The sequence below is a fragment of the Vanrija albida genome (genome assembly GCF_041260175.1).
Source record: "Vanrija albida strain AlHP1 chromosome Unknown contig_7, whole genome shotgun sequence".
Lineage (NCBI taxonomy): Eukaryota > Fungi > Basidiomycota > Tremellomycetes > Trichosporonales > Trichosporonaceae > Vanrija > Vanrija albida.
In genome coordinates, this window is record NW_027191426.1 from 1,380,621 (window position 1) to 1,407,824 (window position 27,204).

General features: G+C 66.3%; 15 protein-coding genes across 15 annotated transcripts; 6 read left to right on the forward strand and 9 right to left on the reverse strand.

Moving 5' to 3' along the window:
- Positions 1–532: 532 nt before the first annotated feature.
- Q8F55_008995 (uncharacterized protein) lies at positions 533–1,469 on the forward strand (the record flags this gene model as incomplete). The annotated part of the gene is made up of 3 exons (XM_069357371.1): positions 533–884; positions 1,010–1,270; positions 1,303–1,469. The coding sequence occupies 3 exons, from the start codon at positions 533–535 to the stop codon at positions 1,467–1,469; spliced, it is 780 nt and encodes a 259-aa protein (XP_069205308.1).
- Positions 1,470–1,636: 167 nt separating this feature from the next.
- Positions 1,637–2,341, reverse strand: Q8F55_008996 (uncharacterized protein; the record flags this gene model as incomplete). The annotated part of the gene is made up of 2 exons (XM_069357372.1): positions 1,637–1,941; positions 1,978–2,341. 2 exons carry the CDS (start codon positions 2,339–2,341, stop codon positions 1,637–1,639), a joined length of 669 nt encoding a protein of 222 aa, XP_069205309.1.
- Positions 2,342–2,848: 507 nt separating this feature from the next.
- Q8F55_008997 (uncharacterized protein) lies at positions 2,849–4,063 on the reverse strand (the record flags this gene model as incomplete). Its single annotated transcript, XM_069357373.1, has 2 exons — positions 2,849–3,162; positions 3,217–4,063. 2 exons carry the CDS (start codon positions 4,061–4,063, stop codon positions 2,849–2,851), a joined length of 1,161 nt encoding a protein of 386 aa, XP_069205310.1.
- Positions 4,064–4,666: 603 nt separating this feature from the next.
- Q8F55_008998 (uncharacterized protein) lies at positions 4,667–5,318 on the forward strand (the record flags this gene model as incomplete). Its single annotated transcript, XM_069357374.1, has 4 exons — positions 4,667–4,847; positions 4,881–5,012; positions 5,046–5,138; positions 5,176–5,318. The coding sequence occupies 4 exons, from the start codon at positions 4,667–4,669 to the stop codon at positions 5,316–5,318; spliced, it is 549 nt and encodes a 182-aa protein (XP_069205311.1).
- A 379-nt stretch (positions 5,319–5,697) lies between these two features.
- Positions 5,698–6,380, forward strand: Q8F55_008999 (uncharacterized protein; the record flags this gene model as incomplete). Its single annotated transcript, XM_069357375.1, has 4 exons — positions 5,698–5,911; positions 5,972–6,088; positions 6,123–6,165; positions 6,197–6,380. The coding sequence occupies 4 exons, from the start codon at positions 5,698–5,700 to the stop codon at positions 6,378–6,380; spliced, it is 558 nt and encodes a 185-aa protein (XP_069205312.1).
- A 43-nt stretch (positions 6,381–6,423) lies between these two features.
- On the reverse strand, positions 6,424–7,067 carry Q8F55_009000 (uncharacterized protein; the record flags this gene model as incomplete). Its single annotated transcript, XM_069357376.1, has 4 exons — positions 6,424–6,533; positions 6,572–6,667; positions 6,701–6,823; positions 6,857–7,067. The coding sequence occupies 4 exons, from the start codon at positions 7,065–7,067 to the stop codon at positions 6,424–6,426; spliced, it is 540 nt and encodes a 179-aa protein (XP_069205313.1).
- Positions 7,068–7,739: 672 nt separating this feature from the next.
- Q8F55_009001 (uncharacterized protein) lies at positions 7,740–7,991 on the reverse strand (the record flags this gene model as incomplete). The annotated part of the gene is made up of 1 exon (XM_069357377.1): positions 7,740–7,991. One exon carries the CDS (start codon positions 7,989–7,991, stop codon positions 7,740–7,742), a length of 252 nt encoding a protein of 83 aa, XP_069205314.1.
- Positions 7,992–9,461: 1,470 nt separating this feature from the next.
- On the reverse strand, positions 9,462–11,483 carry Q8F55_009002 (uncharacterized protein; the record flags this gene model as incomplete). The annotated part of the gene is made up of 1 exon (XM_069357378.1): positions 9,462–11,483. One exon carries the CDS (start codon positions 11,481–11,483, stop codon positions 9,462–9,464), a length of 2,022 nt encoding a protein of 673 aa, XP_069205315.1.
- A 1,269-nt stretch (positions 11,484–12,752) lies between these two features.
- Positions 12,753–14,412, reverse strand: Q8F55_009003 (uncharacterized protein; the record flags this gene model as incomplete). The annotated part of the gene is made up of 8 exons (XM_069357379.1): positions 12,753–13,260; positions 13,309–13,772; positions 13,820–13,833; positions 13,873–13,967; positions 14,002–14,117; positions 14,156–14,241; positions 14,277–14,317; positions 14,354–14,412. The coding sequence occupies 8 exons, from the start codon at positions 14,410–14,412 to the stop codon at positions 12,753–12,755; spliced, it is 1,383 nt and encodes a 460-aa protein (XP_069205316.1).
- Positions 14,413–14,799: 387 nt separating this feature from the next.
- DAD2 (DASH complex subunit dad2) lies at positions 14,800–15,220 on the forward strand (the record flags this gene model as incomplete). The annotated part of the gene is made up of 2 exons (XM_069357380.1): positions 14,800–14,971; positions 15,030–15,220. 2 exons carry the CDS (start codon positions 14,800–14,802, stop codon positions 15,218–15,220), a joined length of 363 nt encoding a protein of 120 aa, XP_069205317.1.
- Positions 15,221–15,558: 338 nt separating this feature from the next.
- Positions 15,559–17,493, reverse strand: CAJ1_2 (DnaJ-like protein; the record flags this gene model as incomplete). Its single annotated transcript, XM_069357381.1, has 6 exons — positions 15,559–15,985; positions 16,029–16,325; positions 16,363–16,801; positions 16,901–17,087; positions 17,291–17,324; positions 17,426–17,493. The coding sequence occupies 6 exons, from the start codon at positions 17,491–17,493 to the stop codon at positions 15,559–15,561; spliced, it is 1,452 nt and encodes a 483-aa protein (XP_069205318.1).
- Positions 17,494–19,309: 1,816 nt separating this feature from the next.
- Q8F55_009006 (uncharacterized protein) lies at positions 19,310–22,275 on the forward strand (the record flags this gene model as incomplete). Its single annotated transcript, XM_069357382.1, has 2 exons — positions 19,310–19,432; positions 19,519–22,275. 2 exons carry the CDS (start codon positions 19,310–19,312, stop codon positions 22,273–22,275), a joined length of 2,880 nt encoding a protein of 959 aa, XP_069205319.1.
- Positions 22,276–22,854: 579 nt separating this feature from the next.
- Positions 22,855–23,978, reverse strand: Q8F55_009007 (uncharacterized protein; the record flags this gene model as incomplete). Its single annotated transcript, XM_069357383.1, has 2 exons — positions 22,855–23,873; positions 23,906–23,978. The coding sequence occupies 2 exons, from the start codon at positions 23,976–23,978 to the stop codon at positions 22,855–22,857; spliced, it is 1,092 nt and encodes a 363-aa protein (XP_069205320.1).
- Positions 23,979–24,601: 623 nt separating this feature from the next.
- Positions 24,602–25,404, reverse strand: EMP24 (p24 complex component; the record flags this gene model as incomplete). Its single annotated transcript, XM_069357384.1, has 5 exons — positions 24,602–24,712; positions 24,774–24,933; positions 24,982–25,121; positions 25,174–25,233; positions 25,282–25,404. 5 exons carry the CDS (start codon positions 25,402–25,404, stop codon positions 24,602–24,604), a joined length of 594 nt encoding a protein of 197 aa, XP_069205321.1.
- Positions 25,405–25,982: 578 nt separating this feature from the next.
- Positions 25,983–27,031, forward strand: SBP1 (single stranded nucleic acid binding protein; the record flags this gene model as incomplete). The annotated part of the gene is made up of 6 exons (XM_069357385.1): positions 25,983–26,006; positions 26,044–26,162; positions 26,293–26,444; positions 26,545–26,673; positions 26,729–26,897; positions 26,946–27,031. The coding sequence occupies 6 exons, from the start codon at positions 25,983–25,985 to the stop codon at positions 27,016–27,018; spliced, it is 666 nt and encodes a 221-aa protein (XP_069205322.1). The 3' UTR covers positions 27,019–27,031.
- Positions 27,032–27,204: the final 173 nt, after the last annotated feature.

Consider the following 27,204-nt stretch of genomic DNA (forward strand, 5'->3'; position numbering starts at 1 on the left):
TGGATAGAGTTGGTGCCGAGCATGCCGAGGGGCAGCTTGGCACCTTGGGTACGGCGGGCACATGAAGCAGCACAATCCACAGAAATGTGCAGCGCAGAGCAGCGCAGAGGGAATGCATGGGCAGCAAGTCCCCATGACCCCCTCATACATGCACCCCCCCGTACCCCCTCGGTTTCATACACAAGGGGAACACCTCCCTGACTGTTTACAGCCGGCGGCTGCCACTGACCGGGCAGAGGAGAGAGAGAGAGGCTGAACACCTCTGGACCTGGAACGCGACGTCGTCGTCCTCGTCGTCGTCAAGTGAGCGCCGAAGCGGGCTCGGCGGTGCACATCCAAGGGGGGGAGCAATCGGCGTCGTCAAGTTTGCAGCGAGGCCATGGTCGTTGTTACATTCACACTTCCAACATCCATCTGCACAACTAAAAGGCGCCTCTCTCTGGCCTGCAGGCTGCCTCTCGCCTCAACCCCTCCCCTCCCTCCCCTTCCCCTCCTCTCCCTCCTCACCCTCCCCCAGGCCGACCACTCGGCGATGCGGGCCGCCGCTTTCCTCCTCCTCGCGCTCCCGCTCGCGGCCGCCTCGCCCCTCCACGCGCGGCAGGAGGACAGTAGCAGCTCGAGATCACGGGCCAAGTCCAAGTCGAGCTCGGAGGCGGCGTCGTCGACCTCGGACGTACCGACGGCATCGGTAACGACGGCCTCTGCGACCGAGTCTAGCGCATGGGCAAAGTCCCAGCCCACGCCCTCGGCAGCGGGCAGCACTCGCCCCCCGGAGCTCGTGACGACCGCCGCCGTGCCCTCGCGCACGAGCGGCGCGCACGCTGCTGCCTCGGCTGGCCCGCTGCACGACCCCGCCGTCATCTGGCCCGGGGTGGCCGACTGGTGTGAGTTATTTGCGGCGGCGTCACAAACCTTGGTTTCCCGTGTGCCCCTGCCCCCGCGGGCCTCAGTGCGCGCCGCTGGACTGCGCCTGGTGCCTCTTGACCTGGCTGAGTGGCTGACCGCCCAGGGGTGATCAACGCCGAGAAGCTCGTCGTCGGGCTCAACGCCTCCTCCGGCATCGTCCCCGGCGCCACGCCGCCCCTCATCGACATCCACCTCGACAACCCCGACACGGCGCTGCTTAACGCCACGCTCCGCATCAACCCCGGCCCGATATCCGTGCTCGCCCTGCCGTTCTACTACGCGGCCGAGATCGACCTCGTCTCGCGCCTCAAGCCCGGCACCGGGTACACCATCACTGTCAACGGCACGGGGCTCTCGCCGCAAGGTAAGGGGTACTGTGGGACATGCTGACCGCAGACTTTGCTGCGACGTCCCAGCCGTTTGAAATCAAGCCGAAAGGCTCGCGCATCATCACACCCCCGGGCATCGGCTCGTCGCTCTACTCGAGCACTGCACCGCGCGCCGTGCCCCCACTGACTCTCCTCCTCGGACTATTGCTTGTTGTACTCTTCCACGGCGTGTAGCCGCTCGCCTGTACTTACTGGACACTCATACACTGGACACTTGATGCCATTCATTGCATTAGCGGGGGCGACGCGAGGGGCGACGCGAGGGGCTACAACTCGTGGCGAGAGAAACAGGAGGCTGGCAGTGTCCAGGAAAAGGCATTAGGCAGGGAAGCTGAACTAGGTTAGAGAAGGAGGGCGCCGATGGCAACACCGGCAAAGGCGAGCGCCGACGCGGGCTGGGCGGCGGCGAGCGCGGCGCCCTTCTTCGAGGCGGAGGGCGACGCGACGGCCGACGACGACGGCGCCGACGGCTTGGGGGGGAGGCTAGCGGTCGACGTCACGACGGCGATGGACGAGGGCTTGACCGAGCTCGGGAGGAGGGGGAGCGACGAGGCGGGCGACGAGGCGGGGGTCGACGCGACGGGCGCGGACGAGGGGGACGCCGACGGGACGCCCGAGGACGGGGCCGACGAGCTCTCGGTCACGGCTGGGGGTCAGCGCGCTCCTTCTTCCCCGCACTCACCCTCGGTCGACGACTCGGTCGGCGACACCGTGCCGTCCGTCTGGGGCGCGGCCGTGCCCGAGTCGGTCTGGACCCAGGTGTCGGTCTCGGACTCGGTACTCGAGGTCTTGGCAGAGCTAGTCGTGGCCGAGTCCGAGCCGGTCGGGGACGCGGTGGGCTCCTGCGAGCTCGTCGCCGGAACCGTGATGGTAACCGTGACCGTCTTGTCCTCGGCCTCGGCGTCGATGAAGCCGACGTCGTTGCCGACGCCGCTGTCGTCGGCGTTGTCGGACCACCACTGGCGCGGTTGGGGCTGGGGCGACGCGGCGCGCGCGAGCGGCGCGAGAAGGAGCGTGAGGGCGAGCGTGGGGGCAGTGAGGAGCATGGTAACGAGTGTGGTGTGGTGTGGGGGGGAGAGTGGTGGTATATGAGTGAGATGAGAGGTCGACGAGCGAGCGAGCGAGCGAGCGAGCGAGTGAGCGAGCTCACACGCTCAGAGGCCTCGCCGCAAGTTGTGGGCGGGCCCATGGGTCAGTCCGAGCGCAGCAGGTGGTGAGGGTCGCGCTCGGTCCATCCACGGCCATTGCTGGCGACCAAGTGGTCGAGGTGAAACCCGTGCGCCGGGCGCGCCAGCCGCGCCGCCACGCCGCCACACACGCCGCAACGTTTCAGCCACACGGACGGCCAAGCGGACTCGGGCCGTCGGCACGCGCCGTGGGTGTGCAGTACCCACGGCGTGTGGAGTACCCACGGCGTGGGCGGGCGGGCAAGCGGGCATCGCAGGATCAGTGGCACAACTGCATCTACACAAGCTCTACAGTGTCCTAGTGAGCGTATTAGGTGGTGGATTATTGTCCCTCGTCCAGGTTCTAGCTAATGTCCATATCCCGGCCTAGAGCAGGGCGGAGAGCGCGAGCGCAAGCGCAAGCACCGAGCCGACGGCCGCGGCGCGCTCACCCCCGTTCGCGTGCGGGATGAAGGTCGAGGCAGGGGTCGTGACCAGCGCGTTGGCCGTCGCGGTCGCCACGACGGCGGGCGTGGGCGACGCGCTCGAGCTCACGGCCGAGGTCGAGAAGTTGAGCGGCGTGAGCGTCGGCGGGATGCCGCTGAGGGAGGGGAGCGAGGCCGAGGCGGAAGCCGAGACCGAGGCCGAAGCCTTGGACTTGGAGACCTTGGACGTGAGGGTCGTGCGTGCGCCGATGTCGCCTGGGGCGTTAGTGGGTGCGGGGTGTGGGTGAGGGGGTTGGGAAGGGGACTTACTCGACGCGCCGTCGGACACGGCGGTGGCCGAAGCCTCGGCAGAGTCGGTCGCGGCGGTGGCAGCGGTGGCGGGCTCAGTAGCGGCGGCGGTGGGGGCGGGGCGCGTCGCGCGCGGCTTGGTCTGCGCGGGCGCGGGGGTCTCAACAGCCGCGGTGGGCGCGTCGTGCGTCGCCGCGGGCGTCTCGGCGGGGGTCTGGGTCTCGGCCGGCGTGGCCTGCGTCACGGCGGGCTCGTGGGTCGCCGGGGTGTCGTGCGTCGCGGGCTTGTCGGGCGTGTTGTGCGTCGCCGCCTTGGTGTTGCCCTTGGTCTTGCCGCCGCGCGTCTTGCCGCCCTTGGTGTTGCCCTTGGTGTTGCCGTTGCCCTTGGTGGCGGGGGCGGGGGCGGGGACGGGGGTGTCGGGGGTGTGCGGCGTGTCGGGGGTGTGCGGCGCGTCGGGGGTGTGCGGCGCGGCGTCGGGCGTGTACGCGGGCGAGTTGTTGCCCTTGCCGGTGTTGTACGCGGCGCCAGTGTTCGCGGGAGCCGGCGCGCCGTTGTCGGGGCCAGCGGCAGTCGCCGCAGGGCTGTCGTTATCCCCAGCCGTGGCGGGCGCGTTGCCCACGTCGGCGATGGAGAAGCCCGAGCCGTCGCTGCTCGATCCGTCGCCCGAGTCGGCCGCGTTGCCAGTGTCGCCGGCGGGAGCGACCTCGTCGAGCGAGTGGCCGGGGGCAGCGTCGGCGGGGTTGCCGGCGTTGTCGGCCGGGCCCGAGGCGGCCGGGTCGACCGTGTCCTGGCGCGCGGCGAGGCAGGCCGAGGCCGAGGCGAGGGGGAGGAGGAGGGCCGCGAGGGCGAGGGTCTTGGCGAGGCGCATTGCGTGTGTTGTTGGGTAGGTGAGGCTGGAGGGTCTGGAGGGGTTGGGGGGCTGGAGAGGCTGGAGAGGGTGAGAGGCTTGGAGCGTGAGTTGATGGTGCTGTCGAGCTCGCAGCGCCAGCTTATATCCCCCTCGCGATGAGCTCCGTCCCACGCTCGTGCTGCCCTCCATCCCACGCTCCGTTCCGAAGTGGACACGCGCACCCCCAGGCCAGCGGGGCGTGAGAGCCCGCCGTGGGCGGCGTCGGCGGGCGGCGTCGGCGGTGCTGCGCCCGGTCGCACGCACGCGATTGAGCGGGTGCCACTCTGCGACTGCCACACGCAACCCACACCCAGCTCGCCAACTCCCGCACCCACGCCCCGTACACAACACTCACCGCACTGCCCCCCTTGGCAGGCGCATGCACTCGCCGGCTCGGGCCGAGCTTGCCCGCCTGCCTGCGGCTTGCCCGGACGCGCGCCGGCGCCGCTCAGGGCGGGTGCCGCCGCCGCCGCCTGCCAAGCCGCCTCGGAGCACCGCTTGCGTTGTGGCATTGTGCTGTGGCAGCGTCGCGCTGTGGCATAAGTAGTGAGCTGGGCGAGGTGGTGAGCAGCACACGCCGCCATGCTGCTCTCGTCGCTCGTTGCCGTCTTTGCTGTGGGCTGCGCCGCGGCGCTCCGCTCCGACTCGGGCGGCGCGCCCGACGCCGTCGCCGACGCCCACAACTCCACGCTCTCACCCCCCCTCGCCCACGCCCCCCGCGCCCTCGACACACGCTTCACCGTCCCCAACGCCGTCATCGACTGTGCGTAGCGCCCCCTGCTTCCGCTGACAGCAGGGTACGCCGACTCGAACCGCCCCTACGAGAACCGCGCGGCCTGGTTCCCCGCGGCGCGCGAGCGGGCCGACCTGTGGATCTTCCAGCCGAGCGGCGCGCAGCTGCGCAACAGCGTCATGCTGCAGGCGAACTGTAGGCTTGGGCGAAGGCAAAGCTGACGGGCAGTGGCCGCGTCCGAGACGCAGCTCGCCGGGCGGTGGGACCTGCCGGCGGGGTACGCCTTCCAGCTGGTCCTCACAGCCGCGGGGGACAAGGGCCGTGAGTCTGCCGCTTGCCGCCAGCTGACCCACCCTAGGCATCCTCGCGCGCTCGCACACCTTCGACATTAGGCCCAGCGCCAGCGCCGGGCGGAACGCGGGAACGCGACGTCGTGATAGCTGCGGTATCTGCGCGCTAGTGGGGCTAGTGGTCGTGGTGGGGGTTGTGCAGGTGTTGTGATGCTGCCACTGCCGACTTTAACTCGGCAGGTGCGCTTGTTGCGTTCGTGTTTGCGCTGCTGCTCCTGGTGGTGCCGCAGTGCCGCAGCAGCAGCAAGCATGGCTCCGATCTCGCTTCAGGCCACGCACGGCACGGCTACGTGTATGCATTCATGCTGCAGGGAGGGGATAAGGTGCGAGCAGGGGTTGCCCTTGACGACGGCAGACTAGGCCGCCATCCCGGTGAAACGGTCGCGATGGGTGTGTGGGTGTGGGTGTGCGTGCCATCCTGGCGGCCATCCAAGCCTGGGATCGAGGAGCGCAAGTCTGCCCAGCTAAACATAGAGTGCAGAGGCCAAGAGCGAGAGTCGAGGGCTGCACTCTACACCGCACACTCCACCATGCGCACGACGATAACAGCAGCGCTCGGCATCGTGCTCGCGGCGGTCGCCGGCGCCCAGTCGACCCGCGAGTGGGGCAGCGTGTGGGGCGACAACTCTGGCGCGACGGCGACGGCGAGCCACCCGGTGCCCGTCGCCATCGAGAGCGGCAACGGCACGGCGACGTCGGGGCAGCGGCCCGTCATCTTTGCGTTCCCGCTCGCGAGGGATACCTGTGAGCTGGCGCCGGCGCCACTGTGTCACCGCCGAGGTCACCGCCGCTGACACGCCGCAGGGATCGCAAGCAGCGCAGGCAACGGCGCGAGCTGGGCGCCCGCGGCCGGCGTGCCCACCGACCTCTGGCTGCGCGCGTACCCGCCCAAGGACGACCCGGTGCTCATCGCCGGCGGGAGTGAGTGCGGACCCCGAGTGCCAGCTAACCCCAGTCGGGCCGCTCGAGACGCGCGCGAGCGCCGGCTCGGCCAAGCTGTGAGTAGACGCCCAACCCCGCTGACCGCAGCCCCGTGGGCAAGAGCTTCGTGCTGTACCTCACGCGCGCGGGCGACACCGGCGTCCTGGCCACGAGCCAGGCGTTTGAGATCACGCCGCACGCGACCAACCCGGCCAACATGGCGGCGGGGGCCGGGCGGCTCGGCGCGCCGCTCGCGCTCGTGGCCGCCGGCGTCGCCGCGGCGTGGGCATAGACACTGTACCCTAGAGACGGACTAGACGATGACATATAATCTACTACATGAGGGCGAGGGCGAGTGCCGCCGCGAGCAGGCCAAGGCCCGGCGCCACGGCCGAAGCGGCGCCTGCGCGCCGGATGTCGAACTGAGCCGACTGGGCGAGGATTTCTGGCCGTCAGCGCGCTCCACCCCCCCGCGCCACTCACTCTCGACGTTGCCCGCCTCGGCGAGGAAGACGTAGAAGCCCCGCCCGGAGGTGACGTTGCGCCCGAGCGCGCCGGCGCCGACCGTATCCCCCGCGACTGCTGTCAGCTCCCCCCTAGGGCCCTACGCACCATTCTTCGCCAGCGCAATCGGCTCGGCCAGCCCGCCGAGCCAGAGATCCGTCTCGACCCCAGCCGCGGGCCACCAGCTCGCCCAGTTCGCGCCGGCGTCGTACGATCCGCCGCCCGTGATCCCTGCTGTCAGCTGCGCCTAGAGGGCTGACGCACACTCGTCGCCCGCGGCCGGCTTCTGGAACCCTCGCACCGTGCCGTTTGCGGCCTCGCTCGGCGCCGTGATCACCGTCGGGACGACGGCCGAGATCGTCGTCCCGCTCGGCACGTAGCTGTTGGCCGGGATGTGTGTGAGCGGGGGCGCGGTCGTCGTGCCGCCGAGTGCGAGGGGGAGGAGCGCGAGGGCTAGTGGCGCGTGGGCGAGCATCGCGTGAGTGGGTTAGTGAGACTGCAAGACGGCAGCTGCATGTTCGCCGCCGACGCGACGTGCAGCGGTCAGTCGGGTAGCGGCGCTGCGACGGCCAGGTGAAGAGAAAAGCAGCACGTCGAGTTGTCGAGTGCCTGGTGGAGTGAAACCCGCCCCTTGCCGGGATGGGGGGGGGAGGGGGGGTTGGGTGGTGCAGCAGCTGCCCCTCTCCCCCTCGTCCCCTAGTCCAGGCCATGCACGCACACAGCACGCCGCGTCGCCGAAAGCGGACGCGCCGGCCAAGGTCGAGGTGGTCCAAAACACGGCGTGATCGACGACGAGTGGCCTCGCCACTGTGCGTTTCGAAAAACCACAACACATACAACGAGGCGGCAGTTACTTGGCCACATGACACATGGTGCGGCCAAGACACTTGCGGCACTGGCCATGGACTGACGACCGCGGAATGCTCTCCACTGCACTGCCCGGCGCCGACTATCGTGCAATCGGCCAATCGGCTCGGCGATGAGCAGTGACGCGAGCAGCAGCAGCGCATGCCGCGGCGAGGGCAGGCATACCGCCGGCCTGCTGCGCCGGCGGCTCACAGAGTCTAGGGTATGCATCGTCGTACAGTGTAATCGTCTCAGTCTAAGCCGTCAGCACCAGCCCCAGCCCGCCCGCACCCAAACCCACCTACTCAGCCGCGACATGGCACCGGCCCAGCGTGCCCGCCAGGCCGGGGTCGAGCGCCTTCTGGCCACTGCGGCGCAGGCCCTCGCGGTGCTCGACGCACAGGTCGCCCGAGAGCGGGTCGAGCGCGACGAACGTCGGTGGTGGCGGTGGGGCGGTGGCGGCTGGTGTTGCGTCGGCGGGCAGCGGGGCCGAGAGGGTGCGCGGCGCCATGAGGAGGAGCGCGACGGCGAACACGGGGAGGAGGGGCTTCATGGTGGGTGGGTGGGTGGGGGGGGGGGGGATTGGGCGGGGCCTGTGGCGGCTGTGGTAGGTGGTCGCGGTCGGGGTAGGTGGTGGTCGCGGTCGTGGCTGTGGTGTTGACAGTGACAGAGGGGAGAAGGCGATGTCGAGGGGGACGGGGGTTTGACGCCCAGGCGAGCCTTGTCTTGAGGAGCTCGAGCAAGGCGTCGACCCCCCGCCGACCCCAGCCGTCGTCGAGGTCGTCGCTGGTCGTCGAGCTACAAGCTTCGTCCACTGCGCTTGAACGGATGTCGACTGACGACTCTCGCAACCCCTCCCTCCCTCTCATCTCCCCCTCCTCCTCCCTCGCCTCATCTCCCCCTCTCACCCTCGCCTCATCCCCCCCCCCCCCCTCCCCAGCCGTCGCATCCTCGCCTGCTCACTAACTCACTCTGAAACTCGCCTGCCTCCTCACGACAGCAAGCCCACCACGCGCATGCTGCCCCCCCTCAGCCGGTCGACAAGCAGCAAGCGTCGCACTCGTCGCACTCACTCGCCATGCCGCGGCGCGGCGCAGTGCGTATCCGAAACGGCTCCCCCGCTCGAAAGTAAAACCAGGCGCCGTAAAGACACGGCGGCGCGTCGTCAAGCATAAAGCTACCAGCCGAGGGCGGCACGTACGTACGTGCGCGCGGCGGGCCGTCGTCAGGCCGGCTGGTGGGCGGGGGAGTGGGGGGGTCTCGAAACGTCCAGACGGCTGTCCAGGGCGGGCCGCGCCGTCAGCCGGGTGCCTCGGCGCCACGGCCTCGGCCGCCATGAGCTGCCATGATGCCATGTAAGCTCGAGTGTGCGTGCATCGATCGGCGTGGCCTCTCGATTGGGGTCTCGTCTCGGTGTCTGTTTGGCGCCGACGCGACGACTGCGCTGAACTGAACTCTAATCGCGCGCGCCTTGAATTGGCACGCGTCGGTGTTTCGTCTCTGCAAGAGGTCTCGGAGTCGCCCGCCTCGGTGATGCATAGCGAGGCCGATGCAGCAGCCGTGACTGCACGCTGCCCATGATGGCATCTGGAGCCACGACGCCAGCGGGAACAGCGGCAGGTAGTCACCCGCCACCGGTGACGGCGCGCAGGAACAGCGGCGGGCGGCATAGCACAACAAGCTGTGGCAGTCGCAAGCAAACACGGCAGCCGAGCGCGGCTGTCGCTCCGCTCTTTGCGGAACGCTCCCCTCACGACCGGCCGCGGCATGCTGCTTTGTCTGGTTGCTGCCCCGCTGCCCCGCTGCCCCGCTGACCGAGGCCCGAGGCTGTCTCGCCTTGCTTGTCTTGCTTTGCTTGTCTCGCCTTGCCTCGCTCATCGCCTAGCCAGCACCGCACCCACTACCGCCTCGACAAAACTCCCACACTACTCCCCCCCCACTCCCCCACCCCCCTTCAAATTCAAACCAATTGATACAGCGTCACATACCCTACTACAATACAGATTACAGCTACAACCATGGTTTAGTGCGCCGATGTCTTGGTGCGTGACGTCGCCGTCGTCGAGCGCGACGAGCGGCGCGCCAGACGCCGGTCCTGCACCTCTGACCAGCGCGCAAACTCTGCCTTGGACGGCGCGGGCGGGGCGGGGAAAGAAAACTCGACCGTCGACGCGTACGACAGCGGCAGCTGGATGTTGCTGCGCGACGCGTTGCCGTGAACCATTGTGATCGGGCCCTGCGAGCGCACGGCGGCCACCAGCTCGGGGATGGACGCGTGGTCGCACTGCCCGACCATGCGGTGCGAGTAGGCGAGGCAGAGCGAGCCGTCAAACACGAATTCTGCGCCGAGCTGCTGCTTGTCGCCGGCGCTGACGCCGCGCATGCGCGACGCGCGCATCAGCGTGTCCCAGCACCGCCGGGCCGCGCCCTGCACGAGGTAGTCGCCCTTGCCGGCGCGCGTCGTGACGGTGCGCGGGAGCAGGCCGAGCACGTCGTGCAGCTGGCGCGTCGGGTCCGTGTAGACCGGGAACGGGCACTGGAAGTGCTCCTTGTATCCCCTGATCATGGAATGCGACCCGTGGCCGATGAGGACGAGGCGGGCCTTTGCGCCGGCGAGGAGCGTCGGCGACATGGCCGCGACGAGCGCCTTGACGTACTGGGCGCAGAAGGACGAGTGCCAGTGGCGGACGAAGACGACGACGGTGCGGCGGCGGGCGACGACGTCGCCAAAGCGCACGACGACGCCGTCCTCGCCCACAATCGGGAGCTCGGACGCGCGGAGCAGCTGCTCGACATTGGGCTTTGCGTACCCCTCGAGGTCGATGGCGGCGAGGCTCGCGCTCGACATGATGCCCGCGTCCTGCATAAACGGCGGGGGGAACAGCGAGCGCTGCGACATGGTCGGCGGGGTCATGATGTACTCGCCCCCGCTCGAGCTCGAGCTCCCCGACGACATCTTGCGGTTCATGCTGATTGCGCGCGACGAGAACATGCGGCGGAGCGAGTTTGAGCGCTCAGAGTCGGGCAGGTGCGGCGTCGACATGACGTTGGCGTGCCCGCGCACGGCGTACGGCCCCAGCGGGCGGTCCGACACGCTCTCTGGCGACGACGCCGACTGGCGGCGCAGCGCCTTGACGTGGCGCATCTGCTCGGGGCTGTACGAGTCGAGGTGGAGGCCGAGCGAGTTCTGGGACCGCGCCGCGCGGGGCGGCGACGCGCGCACCCTCGGCCCCGGGCGGAAGTCTGTCCTCAGCGGCGACTTGAGCGGGCGCTCCGGCACGTCCTCTGGGACGACGTGGAGCTGGGACGCGGAGGCCGGGTGCATGGGCGGGACAGGCGCCTTGCGGTGGTTTGCGAGCAGCTGCTCGAGGCTCTCAGACGCGTGGGGCATCTTGCGGCCCAGCCCGGCCGCGCCAGCGGCCGCCGCCTTGCGCTGCTGGTGCCCGATGGACGGGGGCGGCGGGAGCGGCGTGTACGTCGGCCACGCGGGGTCGCTCGCGCGGCGCACCGGCGCCGCTGGCCTCGAGTCTGGCCCCGGCACCGCGAGGGGGGAGGGCACGAGGCCGGATACTTCCGGCGGGCTGTTCAGCAGCGCCGGCGACTCGGGGAGCGCGGCGTCGAGCGCCGTGTCGAGGTGCGAGGCCCAGGTTATCGTGCTGCTGCTGCCCGAGGCCGAGAACTCGGAGTGCATTGATGTCGGGCGCGCGCGCATGCCCGAGAGGGGGCGGGGCTTGCCGCGGAGGCTCGCGGTGCGCTGGGGCAGCTGGCGGGGCGTGGCGGGGGACGCTGGGGCGGGCGAGTCGGTGTCGGATGTCGAGGCCGAGGCTGAGGGCGAGTTGGAGGTGGCGAGCCGAAGCGTCACGCGCGAGCTCGACGCGCTCTGCGCGCCCCACACCCCGGCGCCGGGGTGCCCGGCCGCCCTCGGCGTCGGGTTGGGTGGGCGCTCGGAGTCGAGCACCGCGCCGTGCGGCAGGCGCTGTGACTGCAACGGGGCGGGGAACGCGGCGTACGTCGCGGGCGTGGGCGTGCACAGGACGTCAGGCATGTCAGTGGGTGTGGGGGGGGGGGGTGAGTCTTGTGGCGAGATGGAGGGGGGGCACGAGATATAAATGTTCGGGGGGAGTACGGGTGACTCGCGCCGCCGGCTGCCCACATCCAAGGCCCCCTCGTCCCCCGCCCTCGCTATCGCACACGCCGGAGCCGCACCACCCCCGCCGCCGCGCTGAATGGCACCAGCCCAGCCCAGCGCCAGCCGAGCCTTGCCTTATTCTGTTACTGGCGACTGAATGCCGAGGTATTGATTGCGGCTGGCGCCTGGCGCCTTTGGGCTGCCTGCCCACCCTGCGGCGGTCTCGTTCACCGCGTGGCGGCGCGCTAAGAGCCGAACGTCTAGTCGCCCCTGCGGCCCTGCTGCCTCCCTGGGTGCTTATCCTGGCAAAGCCAAAGCATCCACCCGCCGCGCACCTCGGCCGCATGCACCTCACCTCGCTCACACCCCGGACGCACGCACAAGGCACTAGACGCCTGTCAGAGTTGCGGCAACAGCACCCAAAGTGCACAAGTGTCAGCTGCCATCTAGATGCTCATTTGCTCATGTCGGGGATCCGCAAGTGGGGCCGTCGATCGGTCTGATAGCCGGCGTGCGTGTGTGCATGCGTACGTGCGGGGCGATCCTGCCTGCATGTGTGATGCACCCAGAGCACTCTTCACGACGCAGCAACATATTGCATTCACTTACTGCGCTGGATGGATCTCTCTGCCTGGACCCAGGCCCAAGGGTGCGGCGTGTTTGCTGCTGAGGCAGGCTGCATTCAAGGGAGCTCCAGGGAATGGGGTCCCAGCAAAGAACACGAGGAACAAGGAGGAACAATGTCCGACGCCACGGCACAAACCTCCCTCTGCTGCATGCACTCGCCGCAACGACGACGGCGACCCACGGCTAGCGCTGTACCCAGCGCTAGCGCGCTCGAGCAAACTTTGATGAGATGCGCATTTCGTCAGCATTCCGTCTGAAGTCACCCACACTGAGACAATCCCCGAAAAGTAGCGCGTCCTCGCCGCCATTCATGGTGATCAGTTGTCAGACACGTCAGACAGCGGCCGTCCCCTGACCCGACCGACCCAACCCAACCCAGCTCTCACACATCCAGGTGGGCCAGTCCTGGTGGCGCTTGTCGCAGGCACTTTGGCTCGACAAGCCCTGCACCAAGCAGCGCCAACGACCCCCGGAGACAAAACAAACATACAGATCCGAGGATTCAGCACCGATTCAGTCTCTCCTGTATAGCTACACAATTGGCTCTATTCAATCTATCTACAGCAGCAGATCCTCGTCTTCATAAACCGCTGCCTTGTTGTTTTGCTTTGAAACAGGTCCAGGCGGCGCGCTAGGCGGCTGCCATTTCCCATCCACGCGCGTGGCCACCTCGGCCCATGCCGACGCTTCGGGCGCCGCGGGCGCCGCCGCCGCCGCCCACGCCGCGGCTTCGGGAACAGCTGATGCAGGAGCACGAGTAGGTGCAGGTGCAGCAGCAGCAGCAGGAGGTGACGGTGACGCCGCCACCGCCGCCGACGCCGCGGGTGTACCCCGCCCCAGCGTCTCCTGTAGCCGTAGGCCAAGGTCACGCACCACGGCCAGACCCAGGTCGTAGAACCCGTCGTTTGTGCGAGGGTTAAACATGCCAGTGTGCGCCTCGACCTCGTCCGACGCCCGCGTATTGCTGGCCGGAATCCACGCGTCCGCAGTAGCCCCAGAGGCCGACGGCACGATCGCAAACGTGCGCTTGCCCTCGAATCCCTTTGGCGGAATAAGAGTAAAGTGGCTTCGGGGGGCGTCAGTTTAATCCGACCCAAAGGTGACAGTGACTCACTTTGCAAACACGACCTTGCGTGTCTCTCGTAGCTCGTCGATCCGCTTCATCCGCGTCTTCATGCCCTCGTCGTCGAACAGGTTCTTGACAAAGGTCATGTGCTCGTAGCCCCACTTCCAGCCGCCAGCCAGGTCGTCACGGCGCAGGTACGCTGTTCCAGCCGCCGCCACGCCCAGCGCCGCCAGCGCGCCGACGCCCAGCAGGCCCTTGTTGTTGCTGAACCACGACGAGGCGGCCGGCTTTGGCGTTGTAGCCGGCGAGGGTGAGGGTGACGCAGACTTCTGCCGCGTCTGCGTCTCTTCGGGCTTGTTCGCCTTGTTGGTCCACGCGAGGCCGCCAAGGCTGAGCGCGCCGGCGCCGAATGCCGCAAAGTCGATCTTGGACGCCACGCTTGTCGCCGCACCGATCTGGGTGGCTGCGTTGGACATCTGGTGCTTGAACACGTGCGGGTGGAGGCCGAGGTACTGCAATGTCAGCTTCCTGGGCCGAGATGTAGCCCTGTCCGGCTCACCGGAGTGTCAAACGCTGAGGGTTAGCACATGTTCCATCCCAGATCCAACGCACCAATGTTCGCCACGACGTTGGGCCACATCGGCGAGCCCCTGTGCGTCGCCGCCTCTATGCGCGACGTCGCGTCGGCGATGAGCAGCCCGCCCATACTGCGGTGTCAGACGATCCCTGCGGCGCACGTACGAGTGTCCCAGCAGCGCGACCTTTGCGCTGCCCGCGCCTCCGCCCCTGCCATTGTTGTTCTCCAGCTCGACGACCTTGATCGTAAGCCACTCGGTGAACGCCTCGACCGCCGCGCTCTGACGTTAGCGCCGCGACTCGCACCCACTCAACTCACGAGCTCGCCGCGCGTCTGGTACACGGGGAACACTTCCGAGTGGACCGCGAGCCCGGGGTGCGTCTGCTCGAGCACGTGCTTGACGCCTGGGGGTTAGCGGCGGCGTCGAGGGGAGACATACGCTCTGGGAACGCCTCAAACGTCACGTCGGTTCCCTTGAACCTGGTCGTCAGCTGTGTCGAGTGCCAAAAAGCTCACCCATGTACCCAGACGAGGAGGATGACATCGGTTATGGGCTCGGACGGGGGTGTGACCATGTTGCGGGGTCCGGCTGGGTTGTGAGGGGGGCGGGGGAAGGTCGATGAGAGGACCGAGTATCGGGGTTGGGTTGGAGGTCGGGGTTGGTTCGGGTACGCGCGGGAACCGGCGCTCTCTTCAGCTCGGTGCTTTCCTCTGTCCGATTTATTCTCTCGAGCGCGCCGTGGCGTCAAGCTTCAAGTCGTCAATGTAGTGTGCGAGAACGAATGCGGATTGTCGACGCGACATCGGGTCACTTCTCGGGCACCGCATCGCGCCAGCTCGGTTCGCCACCCAAATCCAAGCTTTCCCACGGTCGCCCCCGGCACTGACAACAACACGACGGCGCCGTCAACTGTTGACAGTCGCGCTCTGCACTTTCACGTCTCCGCCTGTCCCCGCCCACCATGTCAGCCCGCCCGCTCGACGTGTCCACCCTCCCGCCCTCGCTGCAGCTCCTGCACCAAAAGCAGCAGGAGTACGCGAGCCTGCAGGCGCTGCGCGAGGAGAGCGCGCGGCTCGTCGCGCGCGTCGAGAAGCTCGCAGAGATGTCGAATGTCATGGCCGACGGGGGTGCCGGTGCGTTTCTCGCGCGCGAGCAAGCAAGAAGAGCAAGATGGCAGCGCTGACACCCTAGCTATCGGCTCGGTCCTAGCCTCCTGGCCGTACGTGTTCAAGATTCTCGAGCAGATCGGTGCGTTGTGTGCTGCTGCAAAGCTGACAACAGGCGAGGGGCGCGCCCCCGCCCCGCCTGAGGCTGAGGCAGACGACGAGGCCGTGCCCCTCATGGTCCGGCTGCCGTACACCAACGAGAGCGAGGACAAGTAGGCGACGGTGCCACACTGCCCAGCGTTACCCAGAGCCGCTGCCAACGCCGCCCGCCCACATGCCGCACAACCTTAGACCGCGGTCACACGGATACCTCGCGTAGATGTTCGAGGTTAAGCTCCACCCTGTTGTTGTATTGTCGACACGCATGCCACTAGATTCCGCACACTCGGCACACTCGGCACACCCGGCCCCATGGCGTCGTCGCCCGCTTCAGAATAACATGGCATCTGCAGTCACATACGAGGACAATGAAAAACAAGGCATCTATTATTCGTCGGTATGCCTCTACTCTAGGCTTTGAGCCTATCGGTACGCTCGCCTGCGGAGGCGCTCCCCTACGCCTTAAGCTTCTCCGCAACCTCTGGCGGAACGGCCTCACCAGCTGGTGGTGACGCGCGGCGTCCGGCGTGGTGCTTCTTCTCGGCGTGCTTCTTCTTCTTGCCAGCAGCGCTCTGCACCAGGCGCTCGAGCTCACGACGCTCCTCGTCCGTCTCGTCAGCCTGCACGTCCTTGAAGATGCCACCAATCGTCATGATGGCCTTGGCGCGGCGAATAGAAGCGTCCTTGGAGAGATTGGGCTCGTACAGGACGTTGTCGACAACGGGGCCGAGGATGTTGATGACTTCCCAGCGGGTCGCGCGCCACGTCGTCAGCAGCATCTTGGCCGAAAGGTCCTCGGCGAGCGCCGCAAGCTCGTCCGGCGTCGCCGTGCCCTTCTGCTCTAGTCGCTCCATCTCAGCCATCGCAGCCTGAACGCCCATGCTGGCGGGTCAGTTGACGAGGCAACCAATGTCGGGCAACTCACGCAGATCCGAGCAGTCCCCAGCCCTCCTTGACCATGCCGCCCTTCTCCTTGAGCCTGCCGAAGAAGCCGCCGCCAAAGAACTTTTTGCTCTTGATAAAGTTGCCGGCGCGGGTAATGTACACACCAGAGATGGTGTGCAGGAGCTCGACACCAAACGACTCGAGCTTGAGGTCCTCGGCCTCAGTCCTTATCCTCTGCTCGAAGGCCTTGGTCTCAGGGTCGTTGATGTCACCCGGGTGCTTGGCGTCGACAAACGGACGGATGCGCGAGATGAGCTTCTTGGTGAGCTCGTCAATCCTGCGAGGTTAGTGTTTTCATCAAGCTGGGGACCCACCTCGCCTTGCGCTCCTTCTCCTTCTCCTCCTCCAGAGCGTCGAGCTTGGCCTTCTGCTCGGGAGAGAGCTTGGCCTTGCCCTTCTTGTCCTCCTTGTCCTTCTTGGCGGCGAGGTCGCTGCTGCTGCCGCCGGCGGGGGAGCCGCCGGAGCCAGTCGAGTCGTAGCCGGGAGCTCCATCAGCCGAGGTGCTGGCGCGGTTGACAGGAGCAGCCTCAGCAGCGGCCTTGGCCTCAGCCGCAGCCTTGGCCTCGACGCCAGCCTTCGAGTCAATACCAGCAGGCGCAGCAGGGGTGGCGGGGGGAGAACCGCCGGCAGCGGCGGCAGCCTCGGCCTTGGCCGCCTCCATCTCTGCACGCTCCTCGGGCGTCATGACCACGTCCATGGTGCTGGTAAAGTCCTTGACGAGGGCAATTTCGCCAATGTAGTCGTAGAACGCCTCTGTAACGCACGTCAGCACGTGCCTTTCTCGCGCTCGCTCGGCCAAGTGCGCCCGTAAACGGCCCACGGCTGGCCCTCGCGCTCCCAAACAGCACGCACCTCCACCAAAGATCTTGCCAAAGATCTCTTGCGGGTCCTCCATGGCATTCTCAGGCTGGTTCATGCCAGCGCGGCCGACCTTGTCATAGAAGGCGCGCTTGTCGGGGTCGGAGAGAATCTGGTAGGCCTCTCCAATCTCCTTGAACTTGGCCTCGGCCTCGGGCGAGTTGTTCTTGTCTGGGTGCCACTGGGTATTGTTAGCACTTGCTGTTGGTCGTGAGGGGGGACGGGCAGCTCGAAACCCCCAAGGACGGGGATGAGAAGCAATCACCGCCAGTGCCTGGTGTAGGACAGTGCATGTGTGCTTGCATCTCGCGCAGCCTTGCGGCTACCACGCTGTCCAAGCACGGCAGCGGCGTGATCCTCGTCGAGCATCGTTTCCCAACTCACTTTGATTGCGAGCTTGCGGTACGACTTTTTCAGCCTGCGCGTCGGTGGCGGGGGCGAGGGGGGAGCACATGTCAGTGGTTTGTTTGGAGCGGCGGCGCTGGCCAGGGAAGGGCGCCGAGGCGAGAGTCTACCTACTGAATGTCTGTTGCCTCGTAGTTGACCTCGAGGATCTCGTAGAGCTCAGTGTCCTTTGGGGGCGGCATTGTAAGTGGTCGAGAGAGAGAGAAGGATGAGTTTGCAAGATTGAAATGGAGTTGTAGTCAAAACAAAAGTCTTTGGAGTGGTGGGGTGGGGGGTTGCGTCGTCACCGTCGCCGTCGGTTGTCTTTCTTGTTGGGCGGCGAAATGGTAAAGGGAGGCGAGGGGGAGGCGAGGCGAGGCAGGCCGAGGCGGCGGCGGCGGCGGCGGCAAGGGAACGTTGCACTGCCCGCGACCGACCCAAAGTGGGAATCTAATTAGGGCAACGGACAACATTAATCGGCATTGCAGCCGGTGTAATCCCCACGTGGCATTTTCTAATGGACCATTATTAATGACGTAGGTGTGCGGTTGCTACTGCGACTTTTGCTGCGGGTTGCGAGCTGCCAAGCGTCTGTCCCTGGCCAAAATCTGGACCTTGGCGGAAAGACGACACTGCCGCAGTGGACTGGCTGGCTGGCCGGCTGCTTGGCTGGGCCACAGTCGTCGTCGACCTCTGTCGTGCTGCAGTGCTTTGCGACCGAGCAGCAGACGGAGAGACGGAGATTGCATCGAGCCCAGGACGGGTCAGACACGTCTGTTCTTGGCAACGACGAGCAGCAGAACAAGGCTCCAACTCCAACGGCAACCTGACCCCCGGCTGACCCGACCCGACCGACGACAATCACCCCACTTGATCTCTCAGTCTCTCTCTCTCCTCTATTGACACACTCTTCGTCTTGCATCTACGCACTCTCTTTTCTTCAGACCCATCTTCATAATACATACCGGACACTGCAACCCCGACGCCCCATCAGCCCTCTTCTCCGCATACACACACACACCCCACCCCGCAAGCAAGCAGTCAACTCGATTGCGCTCGCAGCTCGCAGTTCGCAGCAGCAGCAAGAACCCATCAACAAAGGCCAGGACATTGACGCACACTACGTTCCCTGTCGCCCCCATCCCACCTCGACCCACCCCCGCATTCCTCTCACATCCCGGACAATCCAATCGACAATGATACCTTGAACCCATAAACACTGCACGCCCTCGAGCAATCAATCCAGACAACACCAATGGACGCGGCTCGGTCAAATGCCGGCCTAGCACGCCCGCCAAGACAGCAGCAACCACAACCGGGGGCTGAGCAGGACGCTTTGGCTGAGCGCGCTATCGCCCTGCAACGCCAGAATCCTTCTGCTTCAGCCCGAGGTGTTGCCACCGCGTCGTCTTCAAGGGCGGCACACAACGAGCGCTCGCAGGTGTCCGGTACTGCCAATACCTCGCGGAATGGACCATTGCGCCGCCCAGATCGCGAGGAGGAGCCCTCCCGGTCCAACGGCCACACCAGGTGAGTCTGCTCGTTCGACCGGCTAATGACCTTGCAGGCCGCGACGAGACGGGTCACGCGAACGAGGCCATTCACGCCGAGACAAGGGAAGCGATTTTGATCGCGGGCCGGCGCTGCCGAGCTCGCGCAAGCAGCTCTACGACCCGTCGATTCCCCCAATGCCACGCAGAGTCGAATCACCGACATCACCTGTACCGCTCGCGCGACGCGATGACCAGCGTCGTGATGTCGGCCCCGGCCCCCGCAGGAGGCTCTTCGACCCGGATGCGCCTCCAGTACCGCCGCCGCCGCCGCCACTGCCTCGACAAGCGAATAACAGTTCGCGTAGCCGACGACCAGAACCTGAATCGCATAGGAGGCTGTTCGATCCCGACGCACCAGGACCTTCGACGCAGCAGCAGCAACAGCACAAGATCTTTGACACCTATGACCCCACCCAGTTCTCGCGAAGCGACGCTCTAGGCCCAGGACTGGACAATACAAATATTCATGGCCACCACAATTTGTCCGCAGCAGGTGGAGCCTCCGCAGCAGGAGGCGTTCCGAGCCGCCCATTTCTCCTCCGACCTGGGCACAATACTCGAACACCAGAGGAGGAGGCAGACCGTGAACGTGAGCGGCGGCGGCGGCGCGAGGGAAGCGAGCGTGGGAGCAGCCATCCGAGCAGTCGACGAAAAGACTCGGACACGCGAAGCAAGGGCAGCCGAAGCAGTGAGGGCAGCGAGAGCTTCAAGGACCACAAGCGCGGCCGGGGGGAGGGCGAGCCTGGCGCCAAGGGGCTGCTCAAGGCGGCGTACAAGGAAATCGGCGCACTCGAGCAAAACTTGACCGAGATGCACCGGAAGATGGCGGCCGACCCGGAGGCTGGCATCTCGGTGTTACTGGACCGGACAACAACAGCCGATCGCAGTCTGCGCCAGCTCGACCCAAAGACCGCAGACACCCAAGCTGCCTGGGCGGAACTCGTGTCAATGCACAAGAAGCTTGCCAACCTCCACCACGACTTTCTCAACTTTGCTCTCGACCCCACTGGTCCGGCTGGTTTGCGAGGCCTACCGGTCAAGTACAACATCCCCGTACGACTGTGGCAGACTGGGTTCCACCTGATTCTTGAACGACTGCGCTTTGCCTGGATGTCGCACAACCCAGCGGCTCTTGACCTCCTGACGGATTTCATCTACGACGCCTACCAGTTCTACACCGAGTTGCTCGAGGATCAGACATTGTCGAGCTTTCGCACGGCCTGGATCGAGGCGCTTGGGGACCTTGCTCGGTACCGCATGGCTGTCGCGAGCACTGTCACTGCCGAGCTGCCCAAAGAGAAGCGATCGGGTGATGCGCGCATTGACGACGATGAGCCGGCAATATCATCCGGCGCGAGTATTGGCCAAGAGGTTGCCGACAACTGGGATGTGGAGGACAAGGAGACGTGGCGGACGACTGCCCGCGATTGGTACGCCATGGGTATCACCGAGAAGCCCGGTGAGGGCCGACTGCATCACCACCTGGCTCTCCTATGCCGGGACATGCGGGGGCAGGAAGGCCGCGCGCTCTACCACTTTGTCAAGAGCCTGACGGCGTCGCATCCGTTCGAGACGTCACGCGAGTCGATCCTCCCGCTGTTCGACTCTGCCCTCCAGTTCCAGCGTTCCACACCCGAGGCGACCGCCATGGACCTTTTTATCCGCCTCCACGGCATGCTGTTCACCAAGATCCAGCTCGACGACTTTCCCGAGGTCATGTCACGATTCATGGAGCGCCTCGAGGAGGACGCAGAGCTCGATGGAGTGAGCCGCAAAGCGTGCGTCACCCAGGTCGACTGGCTCCTCATGGGCACGGTCAACCTGGGTGCGATCATGCAGTATGGCAGCGACCAAAGCATCATCCGCAAAGCACTTGCGAGAGAAGGCGCAGCTCGACGGAAGCAGCAAATCCTCGAGGACCCTGCCGAGGGCGACGACGACGCCGACGGCGGGGTAGTGGACGACGAAGAGCCGCTGTTGGCACCTCCATCGGACGACGAACTGCCTGCATCGTTCACCCTTGCCGTCGAACTGGCCTTCTCCATCCTCGAGTTTGTCTTCACCCATCCGTTCAGGCAACAAGGGATGTACCACGTCCTCAACCCTTACCTCACCATCATGCTCACCTTCATCGCGACCATCTTCCGACAGCCCGTCGTCTCGGCACCTCTGCTCACCCGCGTCCCCTGGCAGCAGCTGGCCAACTTTGTCAACTCGCTGGATGTGGAGGTGCGCGCCGAGGCACGGCTCATCGGCCCGGCGGCGCTTCCCGGCGACTGGACGATGCGTGGCATGGAATGGATCGGCCGCCGCGTGTATGAGCGTGGATTCTGGAAGGCGAAGCCCAGCGTCCGTGGGTCATCTGGCGGTCCGGCTGTACCGCGAATCGGGGAGCGGTTCCAGTCTGAAATGGATGTTCTCCTGGCCAACTTTGACTCGGCCCTCGACATCACCGAGGGTGTGGTCGACGACGTGGACGGTGCCGACCTCACCGATGGACCCGTCGCCATTGACGACCGCCGGCGGCGGCGCGTGGCGTGGGCAGCGGGCGTGCTTGCCACCTATGTCGATGGTTTTGATCTCGAGGATGGCAAGGTGGTCATCAACCCGCCGCTGTCTACGGTTATCGAGGAAGCAGCGCTCGCCAAGGCGGCCGACGCAGCTGAGGCCGAGCGGGTCAAGGCACAGCGTCGCGCAGCCCGTTGCAACCGATCCCATGCCGACGACCCCGAGCCTGCGGATTCGGAGAGCGAGGGCGATGACCACGATCCCGAGCTTGCCGTACTGCGCGATCGCCGCCGCCACCTACGTGACGTTCTTAAGGTCACGTCGACGCACATCACCAAGGCCCCTCGCTCCAAGCATGGCCGAGGACACAACGTTGTGCCAGGCTACACGATCCTCATCTTTGACACCAACGTGCTGCTCAGCTCGCTGTCGCTGTTTGCCAAGGTGGTCGAGGGCGGGCAGTGGAGCGTCATTGTGCCCCTGCCCGTGGTTACTGAGCTCGATGGCCTGTCCAAGAACCCGCCTCCGCTGGGCGCCGAGGCCAAGGCGGCGGTTTCTTACCTCGAAGCGCGCATCCGCACGCACGCGCTGTGCCTCAAGATCCAGACGTCGCGTGGCAACTACCTCACGGATCTGCTCATCCGCGCCGAGCATCTCGACTTTAGGGCCCCGGCACCGGGTGCCAACCTGTCGTTCAATGAGCGCGCGCGCACGATGGACGACCTGATCCTCAACGTTGCGTCGTTCCAGGCCGAGCACTTTGTGGACCGGTCGGCGCTGCTGGGGTCGACGGCGCCGCACGACGGCGCGACGCAGGTGCTGCTCGTGACGTTTGACCGCAACCTGCGGCTCAAGGCGCGTGCGCGGGGCGTCGAGGCGGCCGACGAGAAGGAGATGGCGGCGATTTTGGGCCGCGGGGAGTAGGGAGAGTGGACGGGCGTAGCGTAGCTCTACTGTATGTACATTATGGGCTTTGGGCTTTGGGCAATGAGATCCGGCCTCGATTTGGCGTTGGGCGGCTTCTAGGCTGTGAGCAGAGTGATCATCAAGCTGGTTGCCAGTGGCAGTGTGGCTTCTGGGCCCGATCATCGACCAGCAAGTGGCAGCATAGATAATAGACAACGAGACGCCGCCCCACAACCTCACCCACATCCTCGCCCATGCCAGTGATTCGAGACGTGCACGCCGAGCAAGGTACGCCGCGCCGCACCAGCGCTGACGGCAGCCGACAGGCAGCACCTCTGGGTCCTGGGCCTCGCGTTGCCCGCGGCGGCGGTGCTGCTCCTCGGCGCTGTGCTCCTCTTCCGCCGGCGGCGTGGCGCCGTCAGCTCGCCAGACGTACCACCCACAACCTCTGTCCTGGCCCTCGACCAGCCACACCTGCTGCCTCCCCCGCGCCTCGTGCTCACGACGTTTGCCGGCGCCTCGGCCGACCTGCTCCCTGCGCCCGCCCCTCCCGCCCGACTCTGGCATGCATGCGTCTAAGCGTCTACGAGCCTCCCCCTACTCGGCCTTGCCCTTGCCCTTCTTATCCGCGGCCGCAACGAGCGTGGGCTTGGTCGTGAGCTCGCCATACGCCCAGAGGAGGGTGACGGCCGCGCCTGGGCCGAGGAGCGCGGTGCCGAGCACAAGATTGAGCGCGAGGGCGACGGCCTCGTCGAGGCCGGGCTCAAAGCCGAGGATGACGTGCGCGGCGTTGGCGAGCGCGACGAAGGCAAAGTCGGCGCCGAAGATGGCGTGGGCCACGGTTGGGAGGTGGGACGCCCAGTCGGCGGCCCACTCGCTGGCCGGGTACAGCAGGAACGCGTCGCGCACGGCCTTGAGCGCGCCGCCCTCGAGGCTGGCGAGGTAGAACACGTACTTGAGGTGAATACTGGCGCTGGCGTACACCCCGCCGAGGGCGATGAGCACGACGGGGATGCCGGGGTTGGTCTTGCGCACGAGCGGGGCGAGGAGCGGGGGGAGCGCGATGTTCAGCGCGAGCACGTACAGCGGGAAGGGCTGCCACACGCTCAGGGCGTGGTAGTCAAAGTCCTTTGCGCGGACGAAGGGCACGATGAACCCGAGCCAAGTGGAGATGAGCACGGCCCACACCTGCTCCGTTGCGGGGCGCGGCCTGGGCTCGAGGAGCACGTCGCCGGCCTTGGTGCGCTTGAAGCGGGGCGCGGGGGTGGCAGCCGCCACGACGGCAAAGTAGAGCGGGGTCGCGACGGCCGCGGTGACGACCTGCCCGGCGAGGAAGGCGACGCTCGCGCCGCGCGCGGCGAGCGCCCAGAACCCGCTCCCGCGGGGCCGGAAGCTCTCGTACGTCGCGATCGGGAGGGCAGCGCTCAAAAACGCGCCAAAGTACTGCGCCAGCACGGTGGCGGGCGCCGACTGCTTGGCGGCCCGGAAGACGTTGTTGATGACGCAGAGCGAGACGTTGGCGCGCAGAGAGAGGAAAGAGTAGGCGCGCGCGCCCTCCGTCTTGGCGAGGCAGTCGGCGCTCTTGAGCCCCTGCAGCGCTGGGCTGGGGATGATGACTGGGGTCAGCTGGGCTGGGGGGAGCACTCACTCCACGCATAGATGACGAGCACGGCGCCGGCCGTCACGAGCAGGTAGAAGGCTTGCGCGAGGTTGTTCCCCATTGTGTAGTTTGAGGCGGGCGTTGGGGAGAAGCAGCCCTCGGTTAGCAAAGTGCACCTTATATATCGAGCATTCGCCGCGCGCCGGCCCGCGAGCGCCATATGACGTGCCGCAGATATCAATTCAGGAACTCGGCCTCGGGGGTGGGGGAGGGGTGTGGCGCCGGAGTTTGGACTGGGCGGGGGGCATCCGCAGCATGCACCCGCCGAGGCTGCGCCGAGGCGGGCTAGTTTGTGCGCGCAGCGTAGCATGCATGCTCGGCTTACCGTCGCGTGCACCACCCTGCGTTGGCAGACCCCGGGGGCGTGGGGGTCGGAGACCAGCCGACGCGGCGAGCTGGTGCCACTCTCGGCTACTGGCGCATCGAGGTCACGCCGCGCCGGCACCGTGTCGGCCATCTGCAAGTGGCTTTATGGCTTTCCTCATGTCGCCTGCACGACGCCGTCGTTGTGATTACCATCAGCGGACGGGCTCGACACTGCAAGTTGCGCTCGCCTGTGCCCAACCGATACCCCAGACCTTCACCCACCCCCCTGCCGCCGGCAACACCGCCCCCCTCCGAGCCGCCCCCCCCCCCAGCCCCCCGTCACAGCACAGATGCATACTCGTCGCCATAGAACCACCCCTACAGCACCCGCTTCACCTCGAACCAGCTCTTGAGGTAGTGCACGTTCCAGGCGCAGACCGCGAGCAGGATGCCGATCTGCGTGATGCCCCACCACTTGACGCGCGAGTTCTGGCCACAAGTCAGTCTCACTTCTATCCCCTCTCACACGCCTCCCCCCGCCCCCACTCACCGTAGACTCGCACGTATCCCTGTGTGTGCGCTCACGCACGACGAGGTACGACTGCTCGTCCTTGACCACCATGAGCGCCTGCGCGAGGTCGCGGATCTCCTCCTCGACCGCGCCGAGCTCCTGGTTGTCGTCGATGTAGCGCACGCCGTGGACGTTGAAGCTGCGCGAGTTAGCGGCGAACGACGCCTCGCTCCACTCCGCTCCTTACCTCAGCGTCTTGCGAGCCCATGACGAGTGCTGGTTGTTGAAGCAGTACGTGTACAGGCCGCGCTTGGTTGCCGTGATGGACACTGTGCCCTGGGGCTCGGCGTACGAGTTGTAGAGCGCGTCTCCGATAGGGTCCGAGACCTGGGCGTGTGAGCGGGGCGTGGGATGACAAGGGCAGCCGCCGAGTACTCACAACAAGGTCGATATCCAACTTGCCGCCCGTGGACGCGCCGACCTCGTACGTGATCGTCATCTGGGGCGGGTCAGCTGGATTCCCCGACACGTTCGCAGCAGCACCCACCTTGTCTCCAATCTCCATCTCCTCGTGGAAGCACTTCTTGGCGCCGGCCGTCACGTCTATCCTGTGGGCGAGGGCCGACGCGAGGAGCGCGAGCGCGAAGGCGAGGTATGCGACCGTGCGCATGGTGGGGGCTGGGTGGTGGTCGTTGTCGGTGTCGTTGGTGTCGTTGCCGTTTCTTCGTCAGCAGCCAGTGCTGTTTTGTGCAGCAGGCAATGCAATGCAATGTGGTGGGAGTGAGTTGTCGAGCAGTTGGCTGTCTTGCTTTGATCGGGTTTGGTGGTCGCCGAGCGAGCGAGATGGGTGTGACGCTAAGGACGTGGCACGCGACGCTGCCTGGCGGAGGCCGATCTTCTTTAGGCGTGCGAGTGGATTAGGCGGCACGGAATCAAAAACGGCTTCATAGGCGCGTGGGCCTCGTTGAACGCGTCACGACGGCGTGTGCCAGAGGATTTTGAGCGCGCCAGAGTGGTGCAGCGGGAGGTGTCACTGTAGTGCACGCTGCACATGCCTTCTGCTGCCGCAGACGACCCCTGTCCAGTCCTGTCCACCTCCTCGCTCGCTCGCTCACTCGCTCGCTCCTTCGTCACCACCCTTGCCACCAACAAAAGGAACATCAAGTTCTACACTCCCAACTCTCTCATCTAACAGCATATCTTCAATCGTGGGTATCTTTTGTTTCTCCCCAACTGACCCACCAGACAATGGCCGACACCGAGCCCAAGCCCGTACGCTCAAGCCGCCCGGCGCCCTGCTGACCCACAGGTCGACACTGGCGCTGCCGCCGCCGAGGAGCACGACCCCCAGTTCGAGCCCGTCATCCGCCTCACCGAGACGGTCGCCACCAACACGGCCGAGGAGGACGAGGATGTCATCTTCAAGATGTGCGTTGGTTGTCGTTGGCTGGCGGCTCGAGCGAGCGGCGTGCGCTGCGCTGCGCTCCCGACTCGGCTCGGACGTCCATGTCCTTTGCCTGCTGCCTGTGCTATTGCCCGTGCTGACACCAAACCCCAGGCGCGCCAAGCTCTTCCGCTTCGCCAAGGCTGACCTCGAGTGGAAGGAGCGCGGTACCGGCGACGTCCGTCTCCTCGCTCACAAGAACACCAAGAAGGTCCGCCTCGTCATGCGCCGGGATAAGACGCTCAAGGTGTGCGCCAACCACATTGGTGAGTCGGCGGCGGCGGCAATGTGGCGGCAGCGTGTGGAACCTGTGCCGCTCTGTCGCAGCATCCTCGCACACACTGCAGCACTAACCCCCCGCCCCAGTCTCGGCCGACATGACCCTCTCGCCCAACGTCGGCTCGGACCGCTCATGGGTCTGGAACGTCGCCGCCGACTACGCCGAGGGCGAGCCCAGCGCTGAGACCCTCGCCATCCGCTTCGCCAACTCGGAGAGTGAGTAGAGCAGGGGTGGCAGCCCGGCGGATAGCATAGCTGACACGATTCCCAGACGCCAACCTCTTCAAGGCCGCGTTCGAGGACGCCCAGGCTTCCAACGCCGGCAAGAAGGAGGTCGCCGCCCCCGTCGCCGAGGAGAAGAAGGAGGAGCCCAAGGCCGAGGCCGCCGCCCCTGCCGCTGCCGCCGCCGAGGAGAAGAAGGAGGAGGCCAAGGAGGAGACGTGAGTGCTGAAGTTTCGTCATCTTGCAGCAGCACTAACAGAGCACAGCAAGGCTGCCGAGCCCGCTGCCGCCCCCGCCGCCGCCGAGCCCGCCGCTGCCGAGGAGAAGAAGGCCGAGTAAACCAACAACAGCCTTAGCTGTACCGCGCCTCTGGCAACTACAACTACATGGGGATGTATACGTCTGCCGATGAGCTGATTGGTACTGATGGGAAGTGCGAGGGGAGCATGGGTGGCCCGGAAGGGCTCGTCGTACTCACGTCCCAAGCGGTGCAGCGGTGCCATAGCTGATCGCGTGCTGCTGCCC